The 25757-nt window shown below is 39.9% G+C and overlaps 1 protein-coding gene and 1 long non-coding RNA gene across 3 annotated transcripts in view; one reads left to right on the top strand and one right to left on the bottom strand.

Annotated features, from left to right (window-relative positions):
* Positions 1 to 18795, bottom strand: part of LOC145453905 (uncharacterized) — a 30993-nt gene extending 12198 nt beyond the window's left edge. For both annotated transcript variants that reach the window (XM_080331874.1, XM_080331873.1), the window contains exons 1-6: positions 18685 to 18795; positions 14505 to 14715; positions 14335 to 14441; positions 8415 to 8484; positions 8210 to 8342; positions 7980 to 8142 (exon numbers count right to left, since the gene is read on the bottom strand). In XM_080331874.1, the coding sequence (XP_080188000.1) occupies positions 7980 to 8142; positions 8210 to 8342; positions 8415 to 8484; positions 14335 to 14441; positions 14505 to 14715; positions 18685 to 18780 (780 nt within the window). In that variant the 5' untranslated portion in view covers positions 18781 to 18795. The remainder of the gene's footprint in view (positions 1 to 7979; positions 8143 to 8209; positions 8343 to 8414; positions 8485 to 14334; positions 14442 to 14504; positions 14716 to 18684) is intronic.
* LOC145453911 (uncharacterized) overlaps positions 8594 to 25757 on the top strand; it is a 131321-nt gene continuing 114157 nt past the window's right edge. Inside the window, exon 1 of the long non-coding RNA XR_013919969.1 lies at positions 8594 to 8717. This is a non-coding gene — a long non-coding RNA (uncharacterized LOC145453911). The remainder of the gene's footprint in view (positions 8718 to 25757) is intronic.

Here is a 25757-nt window from a genome sequence, read left to right as displayed (position 1 = left end):
TTGATCACTATGTTAATTACAATTAGACACAGGTTCCAAGCGGTATAGCGTCACGGCCGCGTGAGCACAAAATGTCATTTTTCAAATTGCAATAACTCTGTAACGAATTGCCCGATTTTCTTGAAACAAAGTTTGTTATGCACCAAATTTAATGCCTGATCGATGTGAAAATTTTCAATTTGATCTGAAATGGTGTGGAGACGGGCGTTTGCATGTTGAGAGGGAATTACTCTACTAGTTATGTCTGCACCGCTCAAGGTTGCATTTGAAAATCGGGAAGAGAATTCTCGCAGCCTACCGTACCAGCTTCAAGCAGATGGATGAATACTGGTCACATAACGGGATATATATCGAGTTCTAATAGTGATATACCTTCATAGATGGTGTCTGTGAATAGTTGTTGCCTATACGATTCTAAATAATGGCTAATAGTCAAGTATAATTCGGAATAAATACAATATTTCTCAGCGCATATACCTACGCAAAAGTGGGCATCTGAATATACATAGAGCTGTCGTATAACGATATATATTTTACGTTGTAGTAATGAAAGGCATTTGCGTATTGTCTCGTTCAATAAAACTAGTCAATCTCCACCTACAAGGAAAAAATAAACAACATTAGTTGTGCGTAAGTCACGCCAAGGCCGCTTCTGAAAACCGCTAAGAGAATTGCTGCGGACTACCACGGTAGTGTCAAACTCATGGAGGAATATCTGTCACATAAAGTGATAAGTTCTGAATTCTGTTGGTAATAGACATTCTTAGATTGTTTCTGTGAAGAGTACATGCCCATAAGACTATATCTACATCAGACAACAGTTATTAGTCATGTATATCAGTGTTGGGATGACTCGAGTCATGACTTGACTCGAGTCAACTTTTTCGTATGACTTGACTTGACTCGAGTCACTTTGCAAAAATGACTTGACTTGACTCGACTCGGCGCTTCAGAAATGTGGATTGACGCGTGACTCGGAGCAAAATTGACGAGTCAATTTCAAGTCATCAATAAGTAAATGGTATCGACTAAATCACTGTATCATGTGTTTGTTCGGATAATTCGCGGTACGCCAGTAGCACTAGTGAGCAGTGTTGGGATCAAGTCACTACCTTCGAGTCACGAGTCATCTCGAGTCATTGCAGATTTTGACTCGATTCAAGTCAAGTCAATCGAGTTTCGAAGGTGACGTAAAGTCAAGTCACTCGATTTTTGGAGGTGACTCGAGTCAAGTCGAGTCAAGTCAAGTCAAGTCACGAGTCAAGTCACAATTCAAGTCAAATTGAATTTTCGAAGTATGAGTGATGATTCAAAATCTTAACATTTTGCCAGCTGTGTGAAAGACAGATTAATTAGCCTATATCTTGAACCAAATAACGAATATAAAGTTGAATATACATGCAAAAACGCGTTGTGTCGCACAAGCACTCGTAGAACTGCTACTAAAATACATGAGTAACTGTATAGTTACACGCTACATTCTGTTATCAGCCAGAATAGAACACCGAATACGAAGCCTCGAGAAGTTTAAACAATTTCATATGGTACAATACAATACCTATCTACACATCCGTGAGAATATAAACACATAAACTATATTCATTCGATTTAAATCATACAAGAGGGTTGGTAAAGGTGAGCACTGCGCAATGTAAGCACTACGCCATCTAAGAAACATAGCTATTAGATTTATCTACTACTACCACCGCAACGTAAGCTGTGATCATTTTGTTTGCGGTCAATTTATTTGTGATGTAACAATGGAGGACCAGTGGAACTGCAACGTACAATAATTGAAAGACTGGTTGCTCTCACTAGCAGTGTTGGGATCAAGTCACTACCTTCGAGTCACGAGTCATCTCGAGTCATTGCAGATTTTGACTCGAGTCAAGTCAAGTCAATTGATTTTCGAAGATGACTCGAGTCAAGTCAAGTCAGTCGAATTTTGGAGGTGACTCGAGTCAAGTCGAGTCAAGTCAAGTCAAGTCAAGTCACGAGTCAAGTCACAATTCAAGTCAAATTGCATTTTCGAAGTATGACTGATGATTCAAAGTCATACCATTTTGCCAGCTGTGTGAAATATAGATTAATTAGCCTTCATCTTGAATCAAATAACGAATATAAAGTCAAGTATACATGCAAAAAGGCGTTGTATCGCACACGTAGAACTGCTAATAAAATACGTGAGTATTTTGGTGGGTACAATAACACCCATCTACACATCCGTAAGAATATAAACGCATAAACTGTATTCATTAGATTTAAATCATTCAAGAGGGTTGGTAAAGGTGAGCACTGCGCAATAAGCATTGCGCCATCTTAGAAACAGTTATTAGATTAATCTACTACTACTACAACAACGTAAGCTGCGACCATTTCGTTTGCGGCCAATTTATTTGTGATATAACAATGGAGGACTGGCGGAAGTGGAACGTACAATAAGTGAAAGACTGGTTGCTCTCACAAGTGTCACTGGCGTATCGCGAATTATCCGAACATACACAATTACACATGATACATTGATTTAGTCGACACCATTTACTTATTGATGCCTTGAAATTGACTCGTAAATTTGGCTCCGAGTCACGGGTCAATCCACATTACTGAAGCGCCGAGTCAAGTCAAGTCAAGTAATTTTTGCAAAGTGACTCGAGTCAAGTCAAGTCATACGAAAAAGTTGACTCAAGTCATCTCAACACTGCTAGGAATACTAAAATCACAACAATTTCAGTTATAAGCCTTCGAAGTTACCAGTATACGCGTGCATCACTCGCTATGATTCACTCTCTCGGCGGCGTCGCGAGTTGACCAAAACGGTCGGTATTGTTTGATTAGAAATTATCGCCTGCTAGACTTAGAGCAGTGGTTCTTAACCTTGCCTCCAGTGCCCCCCAAGGGGCGCTGGAGATTTTGAAGGGGGCGGAAACGCTCGGGGGGCGATATGGGGGGCGCTGGAGAAAAATGGCTTCGCAGTAGATGATGTGGTGGTAGGACATATCCTTAATGAGTATTCAGAGCAAATTAATGCCGAAAACTTCGTTATATACAGCCTACAAAAGACATGTAGGTTTAATTGTCCATGGGCGCCTAAATGACTGGCACCGAATGTTCCTGTCTTGGCAATCAGAACCTCAGAAGACGAATTCCATCTGGCAGGGAAAAATTATATGCCAGTCAAGAGATACCAATTTGAAATCGTGTGCGTCTTTTAGTTTAGTACGATTGGGCGACAGGGATATATAGAACTTAATATCCCTGTTGGGCGATTCTATATTTTTTGATATAGCAGACAGGGGGTCACGAAATAACATCATGCAACGAAGTTATACCAACGGGTCCGCCCGCCCGAATATATTTAATTATTAGTTACGGGCCCTACAGTTTCCAAGACACCTCACAATGTTCCCTCTACGTTTTGACGAGTCTGCGCACACTCAACAACTCACTGTGCAGACCCTTGGACATCAGTGTGTAACGACTGAAAAATGGTCATAACTTCGGATTTGTTGTGCGCAACGTAGATTTTCTGTGCGCAGAGACCGTGTCAGCACTGCGCACGTGCGCAGCTTAGAGGGAACATTGCACCTCACTCAGCTCTACCGGTAAATCTGGTAACGTGAGCAGAGAGGACAAGAGATTGATAGCAATATAAATGCAATTCCCGATCTTATTGACCGATTTTATCATGAATTATCGAAAATTTTTGCGCTTCGCACTGGCTCGCTAAACAGTACAGCTGATTTCGTGGCAAAAGCGAACAACATGATGGGGGGCGGTCGTTTTATCATCCTATGGGAGCCCAAGACCCAATTTTTTTCGGGGGGCCTGACGAAGTGCCGTTTCGTTCCTGCCAACGGGTATACGCCCGAAGATGTATAATTATTATTGAGGGGTCCTACCTTTTCAACCACACATCACTCAGCTCTATCGGTAAATCTGTTTACGTGAGCAGAGAGAGGACAAAATTGATATCAATATAGACCCCTACATGCAATTCCCGATAATATTGACCAATTCAATCATCAATTCTTGAAATTTTTCGCTCTTCGTGCGTCTAGGCGAGAATAGCTGGCTCAGTAAATGGACACCCAATGTAGATGACTAGTATCAGAAAATAGCGGATAGCCGAAGGGGAGTCTGGGGGCGAAACCCCCCGGAAGTTTTTTTTTATCACCCGATGGGGGGCCCAAGACCAACGTTTTTTTTTGGGGGGGGGGGGGCTGACGAAGTGCTGTGCTGATAACCAATTATTTGTACCCACAGGCACGCCCGAATATTTTTAATTATTAATTACGTGCCCTTTATTTTCCAATACAACAGCTCACTCGGCGCTACTGGTAAGTCTGATTACGTGGGCTGAGAGGATAAAAAGTTTATAGCGACTTAAATATGTAATAACCACGTATTCATTCATGCTTTAAAGAAAATTTTGGTACCTAGGGCAATCAGGCCACCCAAACTTTGCTGACCATAGAAATCACGCTACGGGGTTCTTGGAAGCGAAGCCCTCAGAAGTTTGGTTTATCACGCAATGGGTGCGCAAGGCAATCGTTTTTAGGGGGGTTGACGAATTGCTGATACGGCCCTCACTCTTTCTCATTGTCTTTATTACATTCCTTACAATATGAGGTTGGGGGGGGCGCTGGAGCACGAAAATTTTTGAAAGGGGGCGCTGGAGGAAAAAAGGTTAAGAACCAGTGACTTAGAGTGTCGACTCAGGGCTCTCTAGAACGATGAATTCTGTGCCTATGCAATACATCAGACTCTATCGTCGTCGAATACCTATACTAAGGTTCATAAGGTACGCAATTTAGCATTTCTGTTCCCAACCAACGTTATCTCGGCTTGCTCTTGATATAAGTAATCAGACACGACGTAAGTGTCGGTTTGAGTGGCGCAATCGGCTTCACGTTGAAATTTTGAATCGAACGGTACCTTGTTTACCGTGTTCGAATCCCAGGAAGGTACCATTTTCCGACTTTGAAAAATAAAGTAAAATTTTTCGAAAATTGCAGCCGGTGCCAATCGGTTGCACCGAGCTCGGCGATTCAGTAAGGAAAGGAAAGGAGTAGGACGTAGTTTATTTTTGTCCTTGTTGTTTTTGCGGCATATACATCGACTCATGATACACATACACACGATCTGTGCATATTAGGGTTGTCCAAAATTTCAAAAATCTTACAAATCCTTCGTTGTAATGTCTTATTATATATATTTATTGATAAAAAACGACACTGGGCCTAAAAGAAACTCACAGGAAGGCCGTTAAGATTTTGTGCAAAGCATTTGAAAGTAGCTGTCGAAGAATGAGCGTGCCACCGACCATAGAGCGGCGAGAAGACCAATAATCACGAAACCACGGCTCTTGATTGGCTAATTGGCTATGCTTCAATGACCACGACAGCAGCAGCTTGATGATGAGGTAATCAAGGAGTCTGCTACCGGCGGCGATTCTGAAATCGCATTGTATGCAGGATGACAGATAATGATTTAGGATTGATTCAGGGTATGTTGAGGTACGAAATACATGATGTACAAACAACTGCTGCTTCACAAAAACGTCCAAAGCATGACTGCTTTATTGTGAAGGAAACCGCCGTAGCCAATATGCCTTGTTTTCAACGAGGGAAAGCATAGGCGCTTATGCAAGTGGCGACGGATTCCTAGTTTCCGAAAGGATCTATCATTATTGCATACAAATATAAAGCTTAACAATGACACTACTTTGTCTGTGTGAGCTTATAGGGCTCAGGTTGTAGTACATAGTTGAAGTTGCGAAAGCTCTAAGGATCGGCTGAATCAGCGGGTTAGCTTGGCACTTATCAGATGCTTTTACATCAAATCGTATTCACTTGCAAGTGTTGTCAAAGACCTTAATGCTGGTACAGAAAAGAGGTGTAAAAGTAAGCACATACTATGCTGGATATGATATGCCAAAGTCCTCGATAATCGTACATAAAAGGGGTGTAAGGGAAAGCACAGACAATGATGCATAGTGCATAGTATCCAGCATAGTGTTTATAAAATATCAAGCATAGACCGTGCTTACATTTACACCTCGTCTCTGCGGCATCATTAGGGACTTCGAAAACATTACAAGTGAGAATTCAATTTGCTTTAGACATCTGATAAGTGCCAAGCCTAACCTTCTGATTCAACCGATCCCTAGATCATTCAAAACTTCAACTACGTACTACAACCTGAGCCCAATAAGATCACACAGACAAAGTAGTGTCATTGTTAGGCTTTACATTTGTATTCAATAATGATATAGCCTTTCTAAAACTAGGAATCCGTCGCCACTTGCATAAGCGCCTATGCTTTCCCTCGCTGAAAACAAGGCATATAGGCTACGGCGGTTTCCTACACAATAAAGCAGTCATGCTTTAGACGTTTTTGTGAAGCAGTTGTTGTTTGTACATTAGGGCTGTTCAAAAATAACTTTTTTTCCTGAATCTTGCTGGTTACTTGATTAAATCGTTAGGTTGCCTTAAAAAACGACGCATACCAAATTTGAATTCATTCCGACAAATATTCGCGGGTTACGTAGAGTTTGAAAATTTTGGATTTGCCCAAAAACGCAAAAAAAAATTTTTCTCAAATTTTTTGCCAACCCCATGAAATTGTTGGGCTGTCTTCAAAAACTATGCAAAACAAATTTGACTCAATTCCAAGCCGTAGAAGCGGAGTTATTCCAGTTTTTCGGTGTTAATTCTTGGATTATCCACCAATCAAGGATAATCCCAGAATTATCGAATAAAAATTGAAATATCTCCGGTTCTACAGCTTGGAATTGAGTCAAATTTATTTTGCATAGTTTTTGAAGACAGCCCAACAATTTCATGGGGTTGGCAAAAAAATTTGAGAAAAATTTTTTTTTGCGTTTTTGGGCAAATCCAAAATTTTCAAACTCTACGTAACCCGCGAATATTTGTCGGAATGAATTCAAATTTGGTATGCGTCGTTTTTTAAGGCAACCTAACGATTTAATCAAGTAACCAGCAAGATTCAGGAAAAAAAGTAATTTTTGAACAGCCCTATTGTACATCATGTATTTCGTACCTCAACATACCCTAAACAATCCTAAGTCATTATCTGTCAACCTACATACAATGCGGTTTCAGAATCGCCACCGGTAGCAGGCTCCTTTATCACCTCATCATCAAGCTGCTGCTGTCGTGGTCATTGAAGCATAGCCGATTAGCCAATCAAGAGCCGTGGTTACGTGATTACTAGGCTTCTCGCCGTTCTATGGTCGGTGACACGCTCATTCTTGGGCAGCTACTTTCAAACGCATTGCACGAAATCTTAACGGCCTTCCTGTGAGCTTCTTTTAGGCCCGGTGTCATTTTTTATCAACAATCTATAGAATAAGTCATTACAACGGAGGATTTGTAAGATATTCCAAATTTTGGACAACCCTAGTGCATATGCATACCATGAGTGCATGATGTGCATATGCCGCGGGACAAGGTAGGCGCAGATATAGCCTTTTACGGTTTTCTATAAGTCGTGCACCATCCCTCCATGCTATCCCAGAAATGCATGAGCGTCAAGCAAGGATGTCATGGATACCAGTGTTACGAATCAGGTCTTTGGTTTGACCTGGAATGGTGCCTGGAATTCAAATAATTGCTCCAAACAGCTGCATAATGATAGTACGTGCAACTGCTTGCTTCCTTGGTGCTACTGGAATATTGAGCAAAAAGCCCAAACGGTCGGCACCGGCCGCCGCATGTTTATCATAATGATAATCTCAATCATAATCATCCGCTGCAACATTTTTAAAAATATTCTATGAAATACAATTTTCACCGTTGGTCTTGGTACAATCGGGTGCGGGTGTGGGTAATAATATTTATGAGAAAGGCTTCCAAAATTACTGGTTCAGACTACTTATTTGTCGCAGAGTTATTGAAATAAGGATAGTGGAGTATTTTATCTTTCAATAATATTGATCGGTTGATGTCGCCTCCCACCTTATACTTTTCTATGTTTTGGAATATTCGCTCGATATCATTTTCCCGTTCCATCACGGTTTTGATGCCTTTAATGGTGTTCGCAAGTATGACGCTAAATCCACCGGTATGGTACATCGGACGATCCAGGTAACCAATGTGCGACGGGTCCCTTCCTACAAAACTAATTTGACAAATAAACGGCAAATAAGATCATCACGTTATATACTGCCGGTTGTGTATATACTTACTATTTCATCGACGCGGCAGCTACGTAGCATTTGTGAGTCATAGCTATGCATTTCGGAAGTCCGGTTGTTCCACTTGAGTGAGGTGCAATGGCGATATCGTTTTCCATGTCAATGTGGACTTCTCGAACCGATTCTACAAGTATATAATATAATTACTTTCAATCATGCTTTTTGTTATTTATTGGCCAAACCAGAATCAGTATACCATTGTTTGCGCAGCTTAATATTTGCTCGACGGTCATGAATTCTTTGCTTCGTCCGATTACGATGATTTTCTAAGAAGGTTGAAACAACTTCATAATGTTTCACACGGTCGATCAATTTATGTTGCCGTTTCTTGCATCGTAATGTAATCGACTGCGCCAGATAATGTCCCATCACTTCAATAATATTGCTGTTATGCAGTTCTTAACCGTGTTATTACCATGTCACTACCTTCGAGTTACAAGTCATGTCGAGTCATTGCAAATATTGAATCGAGTCAAGTCATGACACTTGATTCACGGAGGTGACTCGGGTCAAGTCAAGTCAACTCGAGTGAAGTGACGAGAAGTCACGAATATCTCATGTCGAATTCTCGGAGTACGAGGCATCAATCCAGTGATTGCATTTTCCAGGATAATTGAAGTACAGATTGAGTCGCTATTAATTCTGAATCGGGTAACGGATATAGAGTTGATTATACTTTCAAGGGGGTGTTGAATGACTCATATACAACTAGATCTGCTAAACTAAGTCGGTAACTATATTAGCAAAACAGATGACAGAATATGAAAGCTCAAAAATTGAAACAAATCGACATGATCTAATATACAATCCTCCTGCCCATCCACAAGATACAATTTCAGCCAGTTCCAATTCTTGACGAGTAATGTAAATGTATAAACTTTATCCCGCCATAGTTTCGTTAAGGTGAGCACTGAGCAGTCTATAGAACATAAATACACTCTTATAGCTAGATTAGTACTAGTCAAAGACAGCATAAGCTATAATATCTTTGTTTGCGGTTAATTTATTGGTGACATCCCCGGCAGAGGCTAATTAAAACCAAGCTACTCAATTGTTGTATAACTAGTTGTTCACACAGGTCATATTAGCGTATCGAGAACATATACGCACAGTACGGGTACAACTTAGTTGACAACGATTATACTTGATGACTTGAAAGTGTCAAGAGTCAAGACTCGAGTCAATCCACTATTTTTAAACGCCGAATCAAGTCAAGTTAAAAAATTTTCAAAGAGACCCGAGTCAAGTCAGGTCACCTTAAGAAGTTGACTCGATTATGACTATGGTCACTTTGCAGAAATGTGAGAGAGAAAAACAGTGATTTAACGATTGTGCAGTCGGGTTTCATTCAACCACCTTTTTGTCACAAATAAATTGACTGCGAATGAAGTGATTAAAGCTTGCGGTGATGTGGTAAAATAATAGGGACCAGTCGGAATGCCGAGTTATACGTCTGAGCCCAGTCTCAAGGGTTACGAAAGAGGTTAAGACTCACAAATCTCATACATGTGGTTCGCAATGACACCCATTGCATGACCAGTATCCGAATTGTGGATGCCGTAGTTTCGGGCCGTCTGCAGTGTCGCACGCAGGGAAGTTGGGTTTAAAATCGAAACCGTGTCCTTCCGATTATGTCTCTAATATTTACTGCACTTGTTCTTAACCGATGGTTTTGAAACACTATCGGGCAGGGGTAGCCAACCTTTCTGCTGTTCACGGCTGCATTTCGATTAGTCATGTAGCCTACGGCCGCATTCCAGGGCATATAGTGCGTAATGAACAAACTGGACGCCAAATACCCATTTTAAACTTTTCGTGTCCATTTTCGGTGAGGCCAATCTATTTTTTCATATCGGCTTATACGCACCCAAATCGCGAGAGGTCATGTTATACATAGATACTTGGTTTCGTCATGGTCATTTTTCACATTCACGAATGGATTTCGTCATTAATATTCGTAGTTTCACTTATTGCTAACAAACAGTTATCCTTATTCAGCGCATATGATGAGATTCCCTGGTAGAGCTGACGGAGGTAGTGTCTTCGAAAATTTAGGGCAAGTTATAAATGATGATGCATCTTCGGGTGGGCCAATTGTAATTGGTCACTTTGTTGCATGCTCTTATTTCTTGACCTCCCATCAGAGTTGTCGGTATAGTGGCAAGATATTGAGATCGCCCAAACGCACCAGAAACAAATTTATTTCGCGAAGAAGACACGATTCCAAGTTGGTATTTCTATATGGGTGCATCATTTCTCTCTGCTGTTCACACCTTTACTGCGGTGCTTAGGTTGGAGAGGGCGCTACTACATTAAAATCGAAAAGTGAAGTCGCTTTGAATCGCGCGCAGCGCGAAGAAAATTTCAAGGTTGATTAAAATCTTTCAAAAATTCGAGAGTCTATTCGTAAATTCAATTTTCTTGTAGATGGTCGCCAGCACATACTAATTGAAATATAAAATAGTATATTCATAATGAAGTTCTGTACCTCCAAGAAGCTCTTTAATTGAAATACGTGTCCACGGCCGCACAAATCTCCTTTTACGGCCGCAGGTTGCCCACCCCTGCTATAGGGGTTCCATTTAGGTCAGTGGTTCTCAACCTTTTTGTGTTCGCGGACCCCTTTCGGACCGTCACGGACCCCGCGGACCCCCACGAAGTTTTAGTCCAAATTTAGCTCAATTATCGTGCAATCGTCATCTGTCTTGTGCAAAATGATAACTGTATACCCTTAGTGATAAACATCACCAAAACGACTTTTCTTGAAACTGAGATCATACTATTCATGCAGAAACTGGGTTGAATTTCATTATTTCTAAGCGAGTTCTTCAATTTCTTGAAATAAGTGGTCGTGTCTTGAAAATCCGCGCCTTCGATTTTACATGAACGAGGGCAAAAATACATTTCCACAAATATAGATAGTGGCGAATGTAATTATAACGCGGAACGCTTCCGACGACACATTTGGGTATGATCGCAACAAATATATGGCACCAAAATTACCAAATAATTTTTTAATGATCATATAAGGTCAAGCCTGGTCATTTTTATCTAGCAGCTTATCTTGAAGTTATTATGAAAAAATGGTTATGTATCACAGGAGAAAGTGGATTTTTGTAAATATTTCGAAGTCTCCGTGATTGACCTTACTCATCCAACTTCTCTTTCCCACAATCCCCAACAAAACATCTCTAAACAGCAAAATGTTTGAATCAGTGGGCTATTGGCCATTTAGCAATTAAAATGAGTCTGTACTGTAGAATATTTCATCTCGGACGGCCATTCTATTCTGTGTATGTGAGTTCGGAAGTTTTACTAGTAATGAAGCGAAACTGCCTTGTGATATTCCGAATTTAAAAAAAATACAAATTAGGTTATCAAATATTTTGAGGCTTCGCGGACCCCCTGAAAATGCTTCACGGACCCCCAGGGGTCCGCGGACCCCCGGTTGAGAACCGCTGATTTAGGTCAACACACACACTCAACTAATGCATATCCTTTTGATGATACGTCCGCCTTGGTCATCGTTGGTTGCAGGCAATTAGGCACGATCAATAGTCAAACTGTTATGTTGGTATGTGTAGTGTGTAATGGTGTACGCAAGGAAGATTGGGATTTGAAATCGAAGCCAAGTCTTTCTGAAATGCCAGATTTATCTCCAATGTTTATTACGCTCTTTTTAGTCAAGCAATTGGCATCACGCTTGGATTTCGACCGACCAATACGATACCACTTTCCAAGGTGAAGCCTCGCATTTGTGAACTGGTATCTGAAACGGAACAGCTGATTTGCAATGAATATGCACCATAATGTTTTATGTTGTGTGTGGGAACCATATTTTGATCCACAGATCACAGTTCCTGTTATGCACTAGCAATCTATAGTAACTTTTAGATGTGAAGGTAAATGTGTATTCTAGTAGATTTTTATCCTATGATTCATCGACAATTTAGGGTTCCGCGAATTCTTCCGGGTAAGTTCAAGTTAAATACCACCGATCAAAAGTGACTATACGCGTCACTGCGTAATGGTGGCCATCAAATAAAACGAGTATATATTAGGAGAGGGGTGGGCAAACTGCGGCCAGCGACATTTTGTGCGGCCCGTGAAGGCATCGAGAAACGTGATAGAAATATTGAAAAAAATGTGCAATAAAAATCAAAATTACGGGAGCAACTTGATTGAACTTTTTTTTATTGTTAGTTATTGTTAGTAGAATAGCCCAACCTAGGGGCCAACGCATTTTGAAACGCTTCGGTTGCTAAATATCCAAGACAATCAAAACAGAAATGAGTGAGTTCAGATCAAAATTGTGATTTTAGAGCAGAACTTTCAGTGCTGTACTTGGAAAAAATAACGATTCATGCGTGTGTTTGGTAGATTCGTCCTCTACATGCGCATTTAGTTGCAAATCATTCATAACATCGGTCTCAACTCATCCATAATGAGTAGTCCAAACAATATAAAAACGGTAAGATTATGATGAATGCTGCTGCAATCAATAAAGAATCAACTTATAAGTGGACCTAGTTCCGTTCCGGCGTTGATGGTAACTCAACTTGTATTTGCCTACTTGTCATAAGATAACATTATTGTAGTGAATTCGCTGCTGCAATTCAAAACATCATTTGAATCCAAACATCCGAATTATAGGCCCAATTTATCAAATTATGAGGTGCAAAATAAATCAACGGAATTATGTTTGAGACAATACAAAATTGTGTTGATGTCGTCCTCACAAAAGAACGTGAAAAAGGCAAGTTGAATACAGTAAGCTCTATTCTGAAACTCATTTAAAGGTAACATGTTAGTGTCAGAATTGTGTATTCTGAAGTTTGACCAGCCGCAGAATCAACATATCTATAAGCCGATCGTTGCTCACATATTAAATTTTCACCATATCTTAAGAATCAGCACAACCTACTTTCGTCCCCTAGTTTTGACTAATTGATTCAGAATGGACAGTTTATAAAATCTCGGTAATGTTTCTGACGCGTGTGTGTTATCATCAAATCAACATTTAAATTGTTTTAAAATACATTCATATGTAAGCATATGTATTATCTCCACCTCTTCCGTTAATTTATATCAGGGGTCCTGAAAGTATGGGTCGCGATGGCATCTGAGCGATCTTTTAATATGTAATATTTGTTGAATTTCTTTTAACTACTGTAGGCCAATCAGTGAGACGTGTAGAAAAGTTATCGCAACAACTTGGAAGGATCATAAAAATGTGCCGACCTTCGTATTGGTTTGAATCCACCATAAGATTTGTCCCACCATGGTTACTCTGTAAAACACTGTCGGGGAGCGAAAGGATGCTTCAGTGTAGGCGATAAAACCAAAATGACCGTTGCTGGTTGGCTAATACCTTCGATATCGGTATGTACGGTCGACGAAATGGTTGGTACCGAATAGTCCGAGTAGAAAGTCAGTACAGTACAATTGCGACCCGTGGTCAAATATATCACTTCAATTTGAAATCGCGTATGCCAGACAGGTTCCACAGAGCTGCATTGCGTATGCGACTGCTGTCTGCGCGTTCTCTTTATCATACACATGCCCGTAAAATGTAGCACAGTTCTATTAAAAATGCATACGATTTGATGTGTGAGGCTTGGGTCGCGAGTTGCCACTGAAACTCGGATTTGGGTCGCAGTCAAAATGATTTAAAAACCACAGCTTTATATAATCGAATAAAAGCTTGCGTATTGGCTTATAATTACGATTTTACGATAGTGCGGCCCGCGAATCAATCCAGATGTTGAATGCGGCCCGCGAGCTGAAAAGTTTGCCCACCCCTGTATTAGGATGTAACGAACGGGTCGATGTATATTGCAGGTTTCTTCAGAATGTTGGGCGGTGTACGTACGGAATTGTCGGTACCTGCTACTGTTAGGGCAATGGCAGCGTGAATACGTTGGCCTTGCAGTGAAGTTGAAATTCATGTGTTTGGAATTTAGGTGGGATACGCGTGGGTTGCGTTCATTTATTTCCGACGCATTAAAATTATCAAGCCGATTCCCTTTATTGGGTATACGTGATTCTGCATAAGGACTGGTCGGTGTGATACTGCGCAATGCACTACTCGGGATTTGGTAGAATAATTATATTACCTCAATTGATGTAATGTCCTCTTGCAGCGACTTCATAGTTTCAATTATCTTTTCCTCAACAAATATTATTCGCGGTTGAGTTATTGAAAATTGTTGTACGATCTCGTCTGCACAAATAAAATGAAATTTAAGCTTTACGGTAGATACAGTTTGGTCGAAAACAAATTTACTCTTTCTATATGCCGGATTGCAAGGGGCTACGACCGCACCGGCGCCAAGGATGCCAATCATCAGATTAACAAACTCCAAACTCCCGGAAGCGCATATCGCCACAAAATCTCCTTTCGTTATACCCTGCGACTGCAAGTAAGCTGTGAACTTTCTTGAAGAATCGTACATCTCTTTGTAGGTGATTGACTTTCCATCACGTGAAGCATCGATCTATAAATTTGAGAAAATTTATAGTTTTACTATGGTGAAGCTCATGGTTGGTTAGTAAAAGGTGATGGCTGCTGCTTTTAATAACCGATTATAATTGGAAGCAGATCATCACTAACTCTCTCTATCTGACGCGAGGCCTTTCAAATACCAAATCACGAGGATACAATCGAATCGCACAAACAGGAAACATAGTATGGAAATCAATTCGTATATATGATACCAATGCAGCAAAGTGGCTTAGACAGACTAATCACAATCACAACGCAAGCTGTCATGGACAGGTCCATCACACGTTAGATATATTCCTTTGATCTGGCTAGTAATGAACTGATGTTCGGAGTGAAACCTTGTCGGCCAAGTAGGCTATTGCTATTAAATCGGTATAGTGTTATTTACAGATGCAAATGCAATTAATTGGTGCTGTATCTGTGGAACTGAAGCGAATAAACATCACTGACGTGGTGGAATTAAAAGTTGTCCAAATTTTCCACTTCAAATGGGTGGAAGATTTTTAATTTTCTTAAGTTGGATTACTTTTTACATTACACTTGAATGTTACTGAGAAAGACGAGGGTCGTTCACTGCATCAATTTAATCGATTGCGGTTACTATTACTTCTGAAACGTGCGATTGCGATGATTATCAAAGCTAATTCTCGAAGTGTATTACGATTACATGTAAAAGTTATCATAATTATTTACAACTACCGGGTACTGTTATTTTTCTACCTTCAACTTTAGCATTCAAAACAATATAATGATTTAGATGAAACGGTATCGCGACTTCGTCCCCCTCAATTTTGTTCCATAGATACGACACATGCTAACATGGCATAAGCAGGTAACTTACGACAGATTTAAATTTTGGATTAAGAATGACGAAATAACGATCGGTGCACAATACAAGTATTGAAATAGGAAAAGAGCAAATGAACTTGAAATTCTGCCCCGAGTGATACTTCGTGTAAACTGTAACACAACACACGTTATATCACTACAATCCACAAAATACGGATATTAAAAGTCGCCTTCACATGTAACTAGAAAGCATTTCGTCCATACATAGGTAGTATTTATGTCCAGACACACCATGACCGGGCATATGTACTACTTACATACGTTCCACTGAGTTCAAATGATGTGATTTTCAAATCATTTTTTTTAGTTGAAGGGTTCGACAAGCATAATTTTTCAACTCTAGAACCGGGGCATATGTTAGCTTTGCATACTTCTCATCTCAGAAATTTCAAAGTGTGTTTACCTGGCATAGCCTGATATCAACTACATTAATTGCAATAAGTGTCGAAATGCACGATACAGAAAATTGCGAATCCTACCGAAGCAGTGATCATCATCGCCCATCTACAAGCTAGCGATACCTGTTGATGACGAGAAACACGACAGGGCCATGAACTTTTTAACCGCAGACCCTCGTGAAAATAGAGAAAACTGGTTTTCATAAAATTTTCATACCCCCCACCCCCCCCCCAGAAAAAAAAAAATCACTATATGTGCCAATATCTCTTGAACGGCTTTAGCCACAACTATAAGCCAATGCATGCATTTGACGTAACTCTTAAGAGTTATACAATCTGCTAGCAAAATCCTAATCATACCAGAACACTGGTTCACAATCTTTTTGTCTTCATTCACCACTTCATAGTTATTCCGAGCCTTCATTCCCCACCAGGACCGTAACAGCACTTTGTTAGCGCCACCAAAAAAATTGTTGGTTTTGGGCCCCCAGAACCCCCTCAGCCCCGCTGAGCCTGTACGCTTTTTCTCGGCAAGTTATCAGCTACATTGTGTCTACTGTTTAGTGCGTCACCTTATTGCGTATAAACGCGGAAAGCGCGAAACATTTATATAATTCGTGTTTGAATCGGCCAATATGATCGGCCAATATGATCGGGAATTGCATATATTTTGCTATCAATTTTTTATCCCCTCTCTGCTCACATAATCAGATTTCCCGGTAGAGCTGAGTGAGGTATGTTGGAATAAATAAGAATTGAACATCTTCGGGCGTACCCGTTGCTATATTGACCTTGTGATATTATGCTATTTCGTGACCTACTATATCTGCTATGTCAAAATATATGGAAATTGCCAAAACTAAAAGGCACACTCGATTTCAAATTGGTATTGCTTTACTGGCAAATAATTTTTCCCTGCGGGATGGCATTTGTCCTGTGGGGCTCAGATCGCCAGGACATGAACATTCGGCGCCAGTCATTTAGCCAATTAAACATATATGTATATTCCATATATATCGAAGTTGTGGGTTACCACGAGGGCATTCCTCCTCGGCCATGGTCTTCACGCTGCTGATCGTTCTAGCACACTTCTCGGAGTTGCATGTTACATGGCCTATAGCTTCATATGCCTTGGTGCGTCGGGGCGCAGTAATAGCCGACGCCGAAGGGTACCCATTAATTAGATAATTGGCAATATTACATCGCGCAACTAGTGCGAAAATTTTTTGAAAACGTGGCATAAATTTTTAAAAAATACCTAAATTTATGTCAATTCACGAAATAAATTTGGGCCACTTCGAGCTCCCCCCCCCCCCCTAATTGGGGAGTTAAGGGAGCGGCAGTTACGGTCCTGTTCCCCACTACCCAGTACTTTTGTCATCACAGAGCAGCTATTTGCTGGTTTGACTACACAAGACACACAAGGCTAATTCCATTATAATTTAACAGGGGCTGTAATGCATACCCTCAGAATTGTCCAATATTTACAAATGTTATTCTTTTTTGAATTCCAAGTTTATTAAAAAAAAAAAAATTAAAAAATGTTCAGCGGTTCAAAAGATATTGCGATTTAAAATCCTCTCGTCACTAGGTGGCGCTACTTTCAAAAATCTTTGAAATCGATATTTTTCGCTTAAATGATGGTAGAGAACCAATTAAAATGTCCACAACCACACCAGTACGCTAGACAATCGCCTATAACTGCAACGTAAAACGTATTGTGAACTGATACCAGTAACGCTCAAAATTTCGCTGAAGCGTTATTTCACGTCAAACTAGTCGTGCTGGATATGTTTGTGACGCCATGATTGGCCATCCAGAGTTAAAATGAGGTTTTGTGAACAACACGCAATATAATTTTCGATACATACATTCCAGAGCAGTTAACACAGTGGTTCCCAACCTGGGGGGCGCGGGCGTGAAAGCATCTGAAGGGGGCGCGAAGAAGCGGTCAACTGAAAAAAATACCTCCAATTCACAGGTGTTTCTCTATATATAGACCAAATTTCATAATTTTTAATTCTCTCATCAACAGTCATAACCTTCCATGCCATCAAACAATCTGTTGAGGTTGCTAGCATCCCGGTTGGATTTTGTGATATGACGATGAGGCGGGAGCGAAATTTTTCACTATCATACAGGGGGGCCTGTCTAAAAAAAGGTTGGGAACCACTGAGTTAACTGGTAAAGGTATTTGCGCATGTGTCTCCGTGAATATGTAGACTGCCCTGTTTATAATTTTGAACAAATACGTCCATTCCCCACCAGAAACCATTGAATTCCCCACCAGTGGGGAATTCCCCACCCTTTGGGAACCACTGTACTAGAACTAAAATTAAATATCCATCGATCGCACGACTATGTGGAATATTTGCTACAGCGCCGTTGACGAGCACAAGTTATGTATGTGATAGAAGTGAGTTTCACAAATACGACGTTTCTGCTGTAAATAACTTGATACATAGCACTATCCATTGTTCAGTTTCTGTCTGTCATAGGCTTTTGAAAGTACAATGTTTATTATTTGAAATGCTGTAAATGTCGTAATCGACTACGATACGATTAGGATTACCTCATGTCAGCATTGAACATTTCTTACACTTTTGTTTGAGTGATATATCATGTTATTCGATCATACCTGGGTCAACTAATAGATATCATCAGAATTAGGATGCAAATGCTGGTACCGCAATAATGAAATCTCAATAACTTACGATTGCCGTATCATCGCCATATTCTTGCAATTTATCCCAGACAAGCTTATGCAACGATATGTTTGGCACTTGCACTTCCTCTCCTTTGTATGGCATGGCTAGTACGTCACTATATATCGTTGTAATAGGCTGACTGTACGACAGATAATTATATTTTAGTTTTGTAATAGCGAATACTTACTAAATCTAAATCGGTAAAGAATATTATCCTTGCAAATGCCATCATCTGCTGTATTCACGTAGGCCCATGAAGAATTTATATCTACGGTCTTATTTCCCACATGCATATACACATGTTCAGCAGGTGATATCTTCTCGATACTATCACTGAACAATGAACATTGCCGCGCAAGGCTTTTGAGTGTTCGAGAAATCGTATTCACTGCTCCTCAAGTAATTGTAATTATTGTACCAGTTAGGTTGATCACGCCTGTCTTTTATGCAAACAGCCTTGTGTACCTTGATATATGGTTCCAATATTGTCAGACCATTCTTCGTTAGATTTCGCCGGTGAAATATAACGAATGATAGCGCAACATGCTGAATCCTTATATAACTGAACCGTAACTGCGAATGGGAGCGACATCTGGTGAATTAGGAAAATGAGTTGAGGCAGTACGACTTACTCGGTTAACCATCAATAGCTTATTGTTCGGTATTGCAGTTCCCTCACTCGACCCCGCTGAAATGTATATCGGAGCGGCCTTGCTTCGACAATTTCGGTATTACTCATATGCAGAGACTCCTGCAAAGCCCAAGCATACCATACTGAACAATGCTTTCCTCACGGTTTCAGATTCACGCCCTCCTTTTTAAAACTGGCATGATTTTTGTAGATCTCGTGGTAACGTGTTGACGTATCTAATGTGTTTATCATGAATCTCTACCCCGATATGTCATGATTGTAAAGGAAGGCCTTGCTTCACCACATTTTTCATTTTTATCAACTGAACTGTAAAGTATATGAAACTAGTTCTTTCACAATATGTTTTGCTTTTGGTGGATTTTTAGCTGTAAGTATGTTCAAATGCTACTTGAAACCTTCCATTTTCGTCCAATTCTCCCCCGTTATGTTTAAACTAGTTCAGGTTTGCTACAATTGCGGCACGCAATATGATTCTGTTCGAACCACGACAGCCGCTTGACTAAATTCGTCATGCTTCACCATGATTATTAACATCAATGGACTCTCACGATGCTGACTCGCTATATTTTCATGCATAGTCTTAAACCCTCTAAAAGTGAAGCTAATCACTATGTACAATATGTGAAAGTACCTATATGATTGAGGAGGGTTGGTGCGATGACATGCAAAATAAGGTCAAATACATGCAAAATAAGGTCAGTCGCGACATGCAAAATAAGGTCAGTCACATTTACCACCTCTGCTTCTCTTGCGATCTGGAGCCATTGGCTAGCCTTCACTACCGCAATTCTGAGTTACTGAGATCAACTATATGAAAAATATATCCATAAAAAACATATTATAAAATCTACTTGCACAAATACAGGCATTCGAGACGAAATATACCTACATCTAACATTTATTAGAACCTACAGCAACGTAATAATAGAGCTGAACAGGCTGCTTGTTACGCGAGTATGTTACCCACCCACTAGTAGTGCTGTCGGTCACAACATCGCGAGCTCTCAAAGCCTAGTCTCCATGCCAGCTACGTTGTAAATTGCTATGTTTATAGCCTGATTAGGGCTTTGTGCTCCACGACATCACATTTTATCACACAGTTTAATGCATTTCTTCATGAGCTGATGGGCAGTCTCTGTATCTTCAAGGCTTTCATCGGTTCGTTATTTTCGACTCATAGCTTATAGCTCGATCCACTGTCATATCTGAGCCTTTTAAGTCACCGCAATTGCAGTGAGGTCGGTGATGAGGAGCCCATGTAACCTCCGACACATATAAGTTAGTCCGAACCGGGATTCGAACCACTCCCCTTGGTGCTTAACCAACTACGCCACTCGCTAGCAAACTAGTAAAGTTATTTATATAACATGTTGCGGCGAGTCGTCAAGCTGTTTGAAATACATTTCTGCGTGGGAAAATAAACCGAGCTCTCTGCACATTCCGCATATTTTCATCATTTTAAAACTGCGATACAATGAGAAGAAAGGAATAGGTGTCGAAACGACTTGGAGTGGGCTAGTCTTTGAAATCAGGCACCCCCCTTAACCTAGCCGAAGTTGAGAAGAGGTATGCACACTAAATGAAAAGTAAAAGTAGATAATATAGAAAAAAATGGGGTGGCATGATGGCGGCTGGCGAGATCGATGTGTTAGTTCATGATCCGGTAATCCTGAAGGCTGACTAATAGTAGGCCTATTCATCTAGAAGAAATTGCTTGTATTTCGACTTGAGTGCGGACATGCTCGGCGATTGTCGGATAGTCGGGAAATGCTGTTTCACCACTATACAGGTCCGGCAACTTGATAGCGCTACGCTTTTTCTTGTATTCCGCCCTGATCATATGGTAGTTTTTCTTCGTTCAAGCATATGTCGGTTTCCAGGTTTTGACGGGCAACGAGAGCACATTTATAAGTGCTATTTAAAACTACTCACTTGAGTAGTTTTCATAGTCACCTAATTCTACTTAAGGATGTTTTTGGCTGCTTCGAAAATAACTTCTACTCGTAAGAAAACGCCTGTTTTTTGTTAGACCCAGTCTCGAGTCATTTGACTTGGTCCGAGTCATGCAAAATAAGTCGAGTACAAGTCGAGTCAATGAGTAGAGTCATTTTTAATTTTAAAGAAAATGACTCGAGTCACCAAAAAATCGCGATCCTGCATAAGACCGACTTCAATTATGCTTCTTGAACGCGGCAACCCGCTCGGCACTAACTACTAAATGACGGATTTACCCCTGACTCCAGTAAGCAAATATTTAGTTTTACAAACCTTCTTTGAACTTTGGGCTTCCTATTTATGACAGGCCAGCTCGTCCTTTATGGGTGATGATGACACATAGTATTGACGCCACTGATTGACTTCATTTATGAATATTAAGCACAGACCGTGTAATTTGGTTTCGGGATATGAGAATGGTGATAAGGAAGGTTTGGTGACTTCTGGTGACAATAATTGTCAGGCTTAATTTGCTACATTGACATTATTTTGATTCTGGATTACGCAGATCAATTGTGACTAAGAAACTTTGCAGTTACGACGCTTTTAAAGCTCGTAAGTACACGGAGGTGTCAGAAAAATGAATTGATAATAGGAACGATTGTGTTGAAGGTTTGTCGAAACACGTTACGGTCCAATTTTGTCTTTTCCTTATAACAGCCGACGATCTATATAATGCAGACTTTTTCAGAGTTCAATTGTACATTTTGTATGATCAATATCCAAAAAGTCCTCTGGAATGTGTCCTATAAGTTGCTTAGGGATATCTAAATATCCCTGGATTTGGTAATTTAATTTAAAGAAGATGTCATAGTGTTGGGATCACTCGAGTCATGAATTGACCCGAGTCAGACTCGAGTCAACTTTTTCGTATGACTTGACTTGACTTCACTCGACTTGACTCCAGTCACCTCCAAAAAACGAGTGACTTGACTTGACTCGAGTCATCTTCGAAAATCGATTGACTTGACTTGACTCGAGTCAAAATGTGCCATGACTCGAAATGACTCGGGACTCGAAGGTAGTGACTTGATCCCAACACTGGAAGATATACGCATATGCTACTCGTTCAACGCAATTCACGCATAAAGATAGGCTAATTGCAAAGTTCAATTCGTACAACGTGTCGTTCCGAGAAATATCCGACTTTAATTAAATATATAATATTATAGTAGGCCTATGGCTAAATTATTATAGAAGTACTTGAAGTCAATGCCATTTCGGGAATCTAGTCTGGCCATTATTGTTTATTATTGCCAATACGTTAGACCACAGCGATAACGTAATTATTAGGGCCATTCAGTTAACAGAAATATGCCTCGACTAGAACAATATTTCAAAATTTATACTCAAAATGGAAAAAAATCAAAGAGGCTCATGCCGATCTAAATACCCTTGATTTCGGAAAAGAACTGCTTGAGCTCAGAAACTACACGAAGAAGCGATTCGACAAAAACGATGGGAAACAAATTATGGAGCTACAACGACAAGACATTTCGCCAGTGCTGTATGCAAAACTGCAGAAGTGTCAACCCTCATCAGTGTCTGTGAAATCATTTTACGTCCAAATCGTAACTTCAGAGACTCTAACATTCCACACTAGGATGAAACTGTACTACAACAGTGGGTTAAAATAAAAATGGATGTGTATTACTGTTATGTTGCGTATGTTTTACTCCGTAATTCCGTGAGTAAAAATACGCAATTTTCACATAAAGTCATATAAAGTCATATTTTCCAAAAATTAAAGTCATATTATTGATTTTTTAAGGTCATATAAAAATGGCCCTAGTAAAAATGAATGACTGTTTGATTTTTCAAGTGGAATATGATCTCTTCTGACATTAATCGTATCTCCGTGTCATTGCCAAGGCCCCAAAAAGGTCCTGTGCAACTTGCGAATCGCTCACTCGACCTTTAAATTCGTTTGCAATGAGAGAAACGAGTTTTAAGTAGTTATTTATAGTATGTATTAGTTTATACTGAGATCGCCATCGTGTATTTTTCATTTTTATATCCTTTGATATAAATTTCTAGCCTAATAAATTTATTTTTATCCGCTCAAGACACACAATGCAGTATGCAATACATATGACACACCCGATATAATGAACGGATAGAAGATTGCTGAAACGATATGCCCTGGCCCAATGCCTGATATAAAACTGTTCGCTATATATCTTTTGACGCTTCTCCTTGCTCTCTTTATTCACTTTATATTTTGTATAACTTTGTATTCGTCATTCACCACGTCTTTTTTCAAAAGGACGCTGTATATGAATACTGACGTAACATCATGTCTGCGATGAGGAGCCTGGACATCAATTTACATTATACAGTGACCGTCCGGCCGAAGATGACAGCGGTCTCAAACCACCTCTTCAACTTACAATCCATGCATAAGAAGCAAACAATTCAGATTTTCTGGCGCCGGCAGTAAAGACATAATGACCTGACGATATACATCCTGAATCAAGCAATTTTTTTAGTAATGGCTGGAAGAGCCCACCGCTGTAACTTTGCTCCCGGTCTTCCCCTATATTTGGATATGAAATTTAAATCATAATGTAGGCATGCAATTTGCAGAGAAGCAAAATAGGATTTTGATTTTAAAATGACCAAAGGAAACAAATCGAACGTTTCAATTTTCACGAGGACATATACCTGAATTTTCATTCGAATTTTGCAATTTCAATGTTGAAAGTAGGGTAGGTAGCAAAATATATATTTTGATTTCAAGTAGAAAAAAGTTGGATTTGAAATTATGCTTTATGCGCGGACTGTATGCAGAATAAGGTCAGTCAAATGCAAAATAAGGTCAGTCCATGCAAAATAAGGTCAGTCGCGACATGCAAAATAAGGTCAGTCACATGCAAAATAAGGTCAGTCACATGCAAAATAAGGTCAGTCGCGACATGCAAAATAAGGTCAGTCACATGCAAAATAAGGTCAGTCGCATGCAAAATAAGGTCAGTCGCGACATGCAAAATAAGGTCAGTCACATGCAAAATAAGGTCAGTCACATGCAAAATAACGTCAGTCGCGACATGCAAAATAAGGTCAGTCACATGCAAAATAAGGTCAGTCACATGCAAAATAAGGTCAGTCGCGACATGCAAAATAAGGTCAGTCACATGCAAAATAAGGTCAGTCACATGTAAAATAAGGTCAGTCGCATGCAAAATAAGGTCAGTTGCATGCGAAATACGGTCAGTCGCCACATGCAGATTGCAGACTGTAAGGTCAGTGGCACAAGAAAAAAGTCGGATTTGAAGTAAGTATTTGGATTTATACACGGACTGTTAATATTCTAGATGCGACTAATCACCCCGTAATCGTAATAATCGTCTGATCATGTTTTATTTAAACATCTTCACCTTTAGGATATAGATGAGGAATCTCAATCATGAAATTACTATATAGGAAATATATTTTAAATTTATTTTTCATAAGAGAAAGACTTGGACTTCAAATTGAAATATGAATTTGGATTTACGCGCCGACTGATAATAATATTTCACATGCGACTGACTTCGTAATCAAGATAATCATGGTTATCTTTTGATTGAAACATCCTAAGACTTAGGATATAGATAAGGAATTTCACTGTTGAACGTAGGCTACTATACAGGAAAGATATTTTGAATTTCGTTTTCATAAGAAAAAGAGTTGGATTTGGAATTGAAATATAGATTTGGATTTATGCGCGGACTGACCTTATTTTGCATGTCGCGACTGACCTTATTTTGCATGTGACTGACCTTATTTTGCATGTCGCGACTGACCTTATTTTGCATGTTTTTGACCTTATTTTGCATGTCATCGCACCAACCCTGTAGATATGATTGACCAAATTCATTCATCAAATTAAGTAAAACAATTCACCGTGGTCTTTCATAACATCGATATTTACGATTGGTCTGTAGACACCCGATAAACAAAAACGGATAAGAATTGTGTTTGTCGTAACCTATAATCTGGTCACACTCGAGAATCGCGTAATAACACTTTTTACGGTACGGAGAGGGTGTGCGTGTGCCCTACAATAAGTGTTGACGGTTATAAAATCCGCGACCAAAACCATCGCCGCGTGTATGCAAGTGCCATCATGATGATTGGCAAAATTATCCATTGCTGTTGAAATATTTTCGCGAATAGAAAGAGCTAAATAACTATTGTGTTCGCCAACTTGAGTTACTAGTGTACTACGGAAACATTGTGAGGGTTTGTCATTCCCCATTCGTATGTATGATTGGTAGTGCTGAAATGACCCGCAATGGAAAGGTGAGTGTTTCAGGAGACACATACTGAATTTTGGGCCCTGCCGGTAATTACGGCACGCATAACGACATCAATGTCGAACGTTGATATTGCAGCAGCGGTCTGCCATTTTCTGTCCCGCGAATTCTCTCTTCAACATACATATATATAT

Source organism: Botryllus schlosseri, chromosome 13, assembly GCF_051294905.1.
Source record: "Botryllus schlosseri isolate E-star chromosome 13, Bs_hap1, whole genome shotgun sequence".
NCBI classification, from domain to species: domain Eukaryota; kingdom Metazoa; phylum Chordata; class Ascidiacea; order Stolidobranchia; family Styelidae; genus Botryllus; species Botryllus schlosseri.
This window is presented reverse-complemented; position numbering and strand designations above follow the sequence as displayed.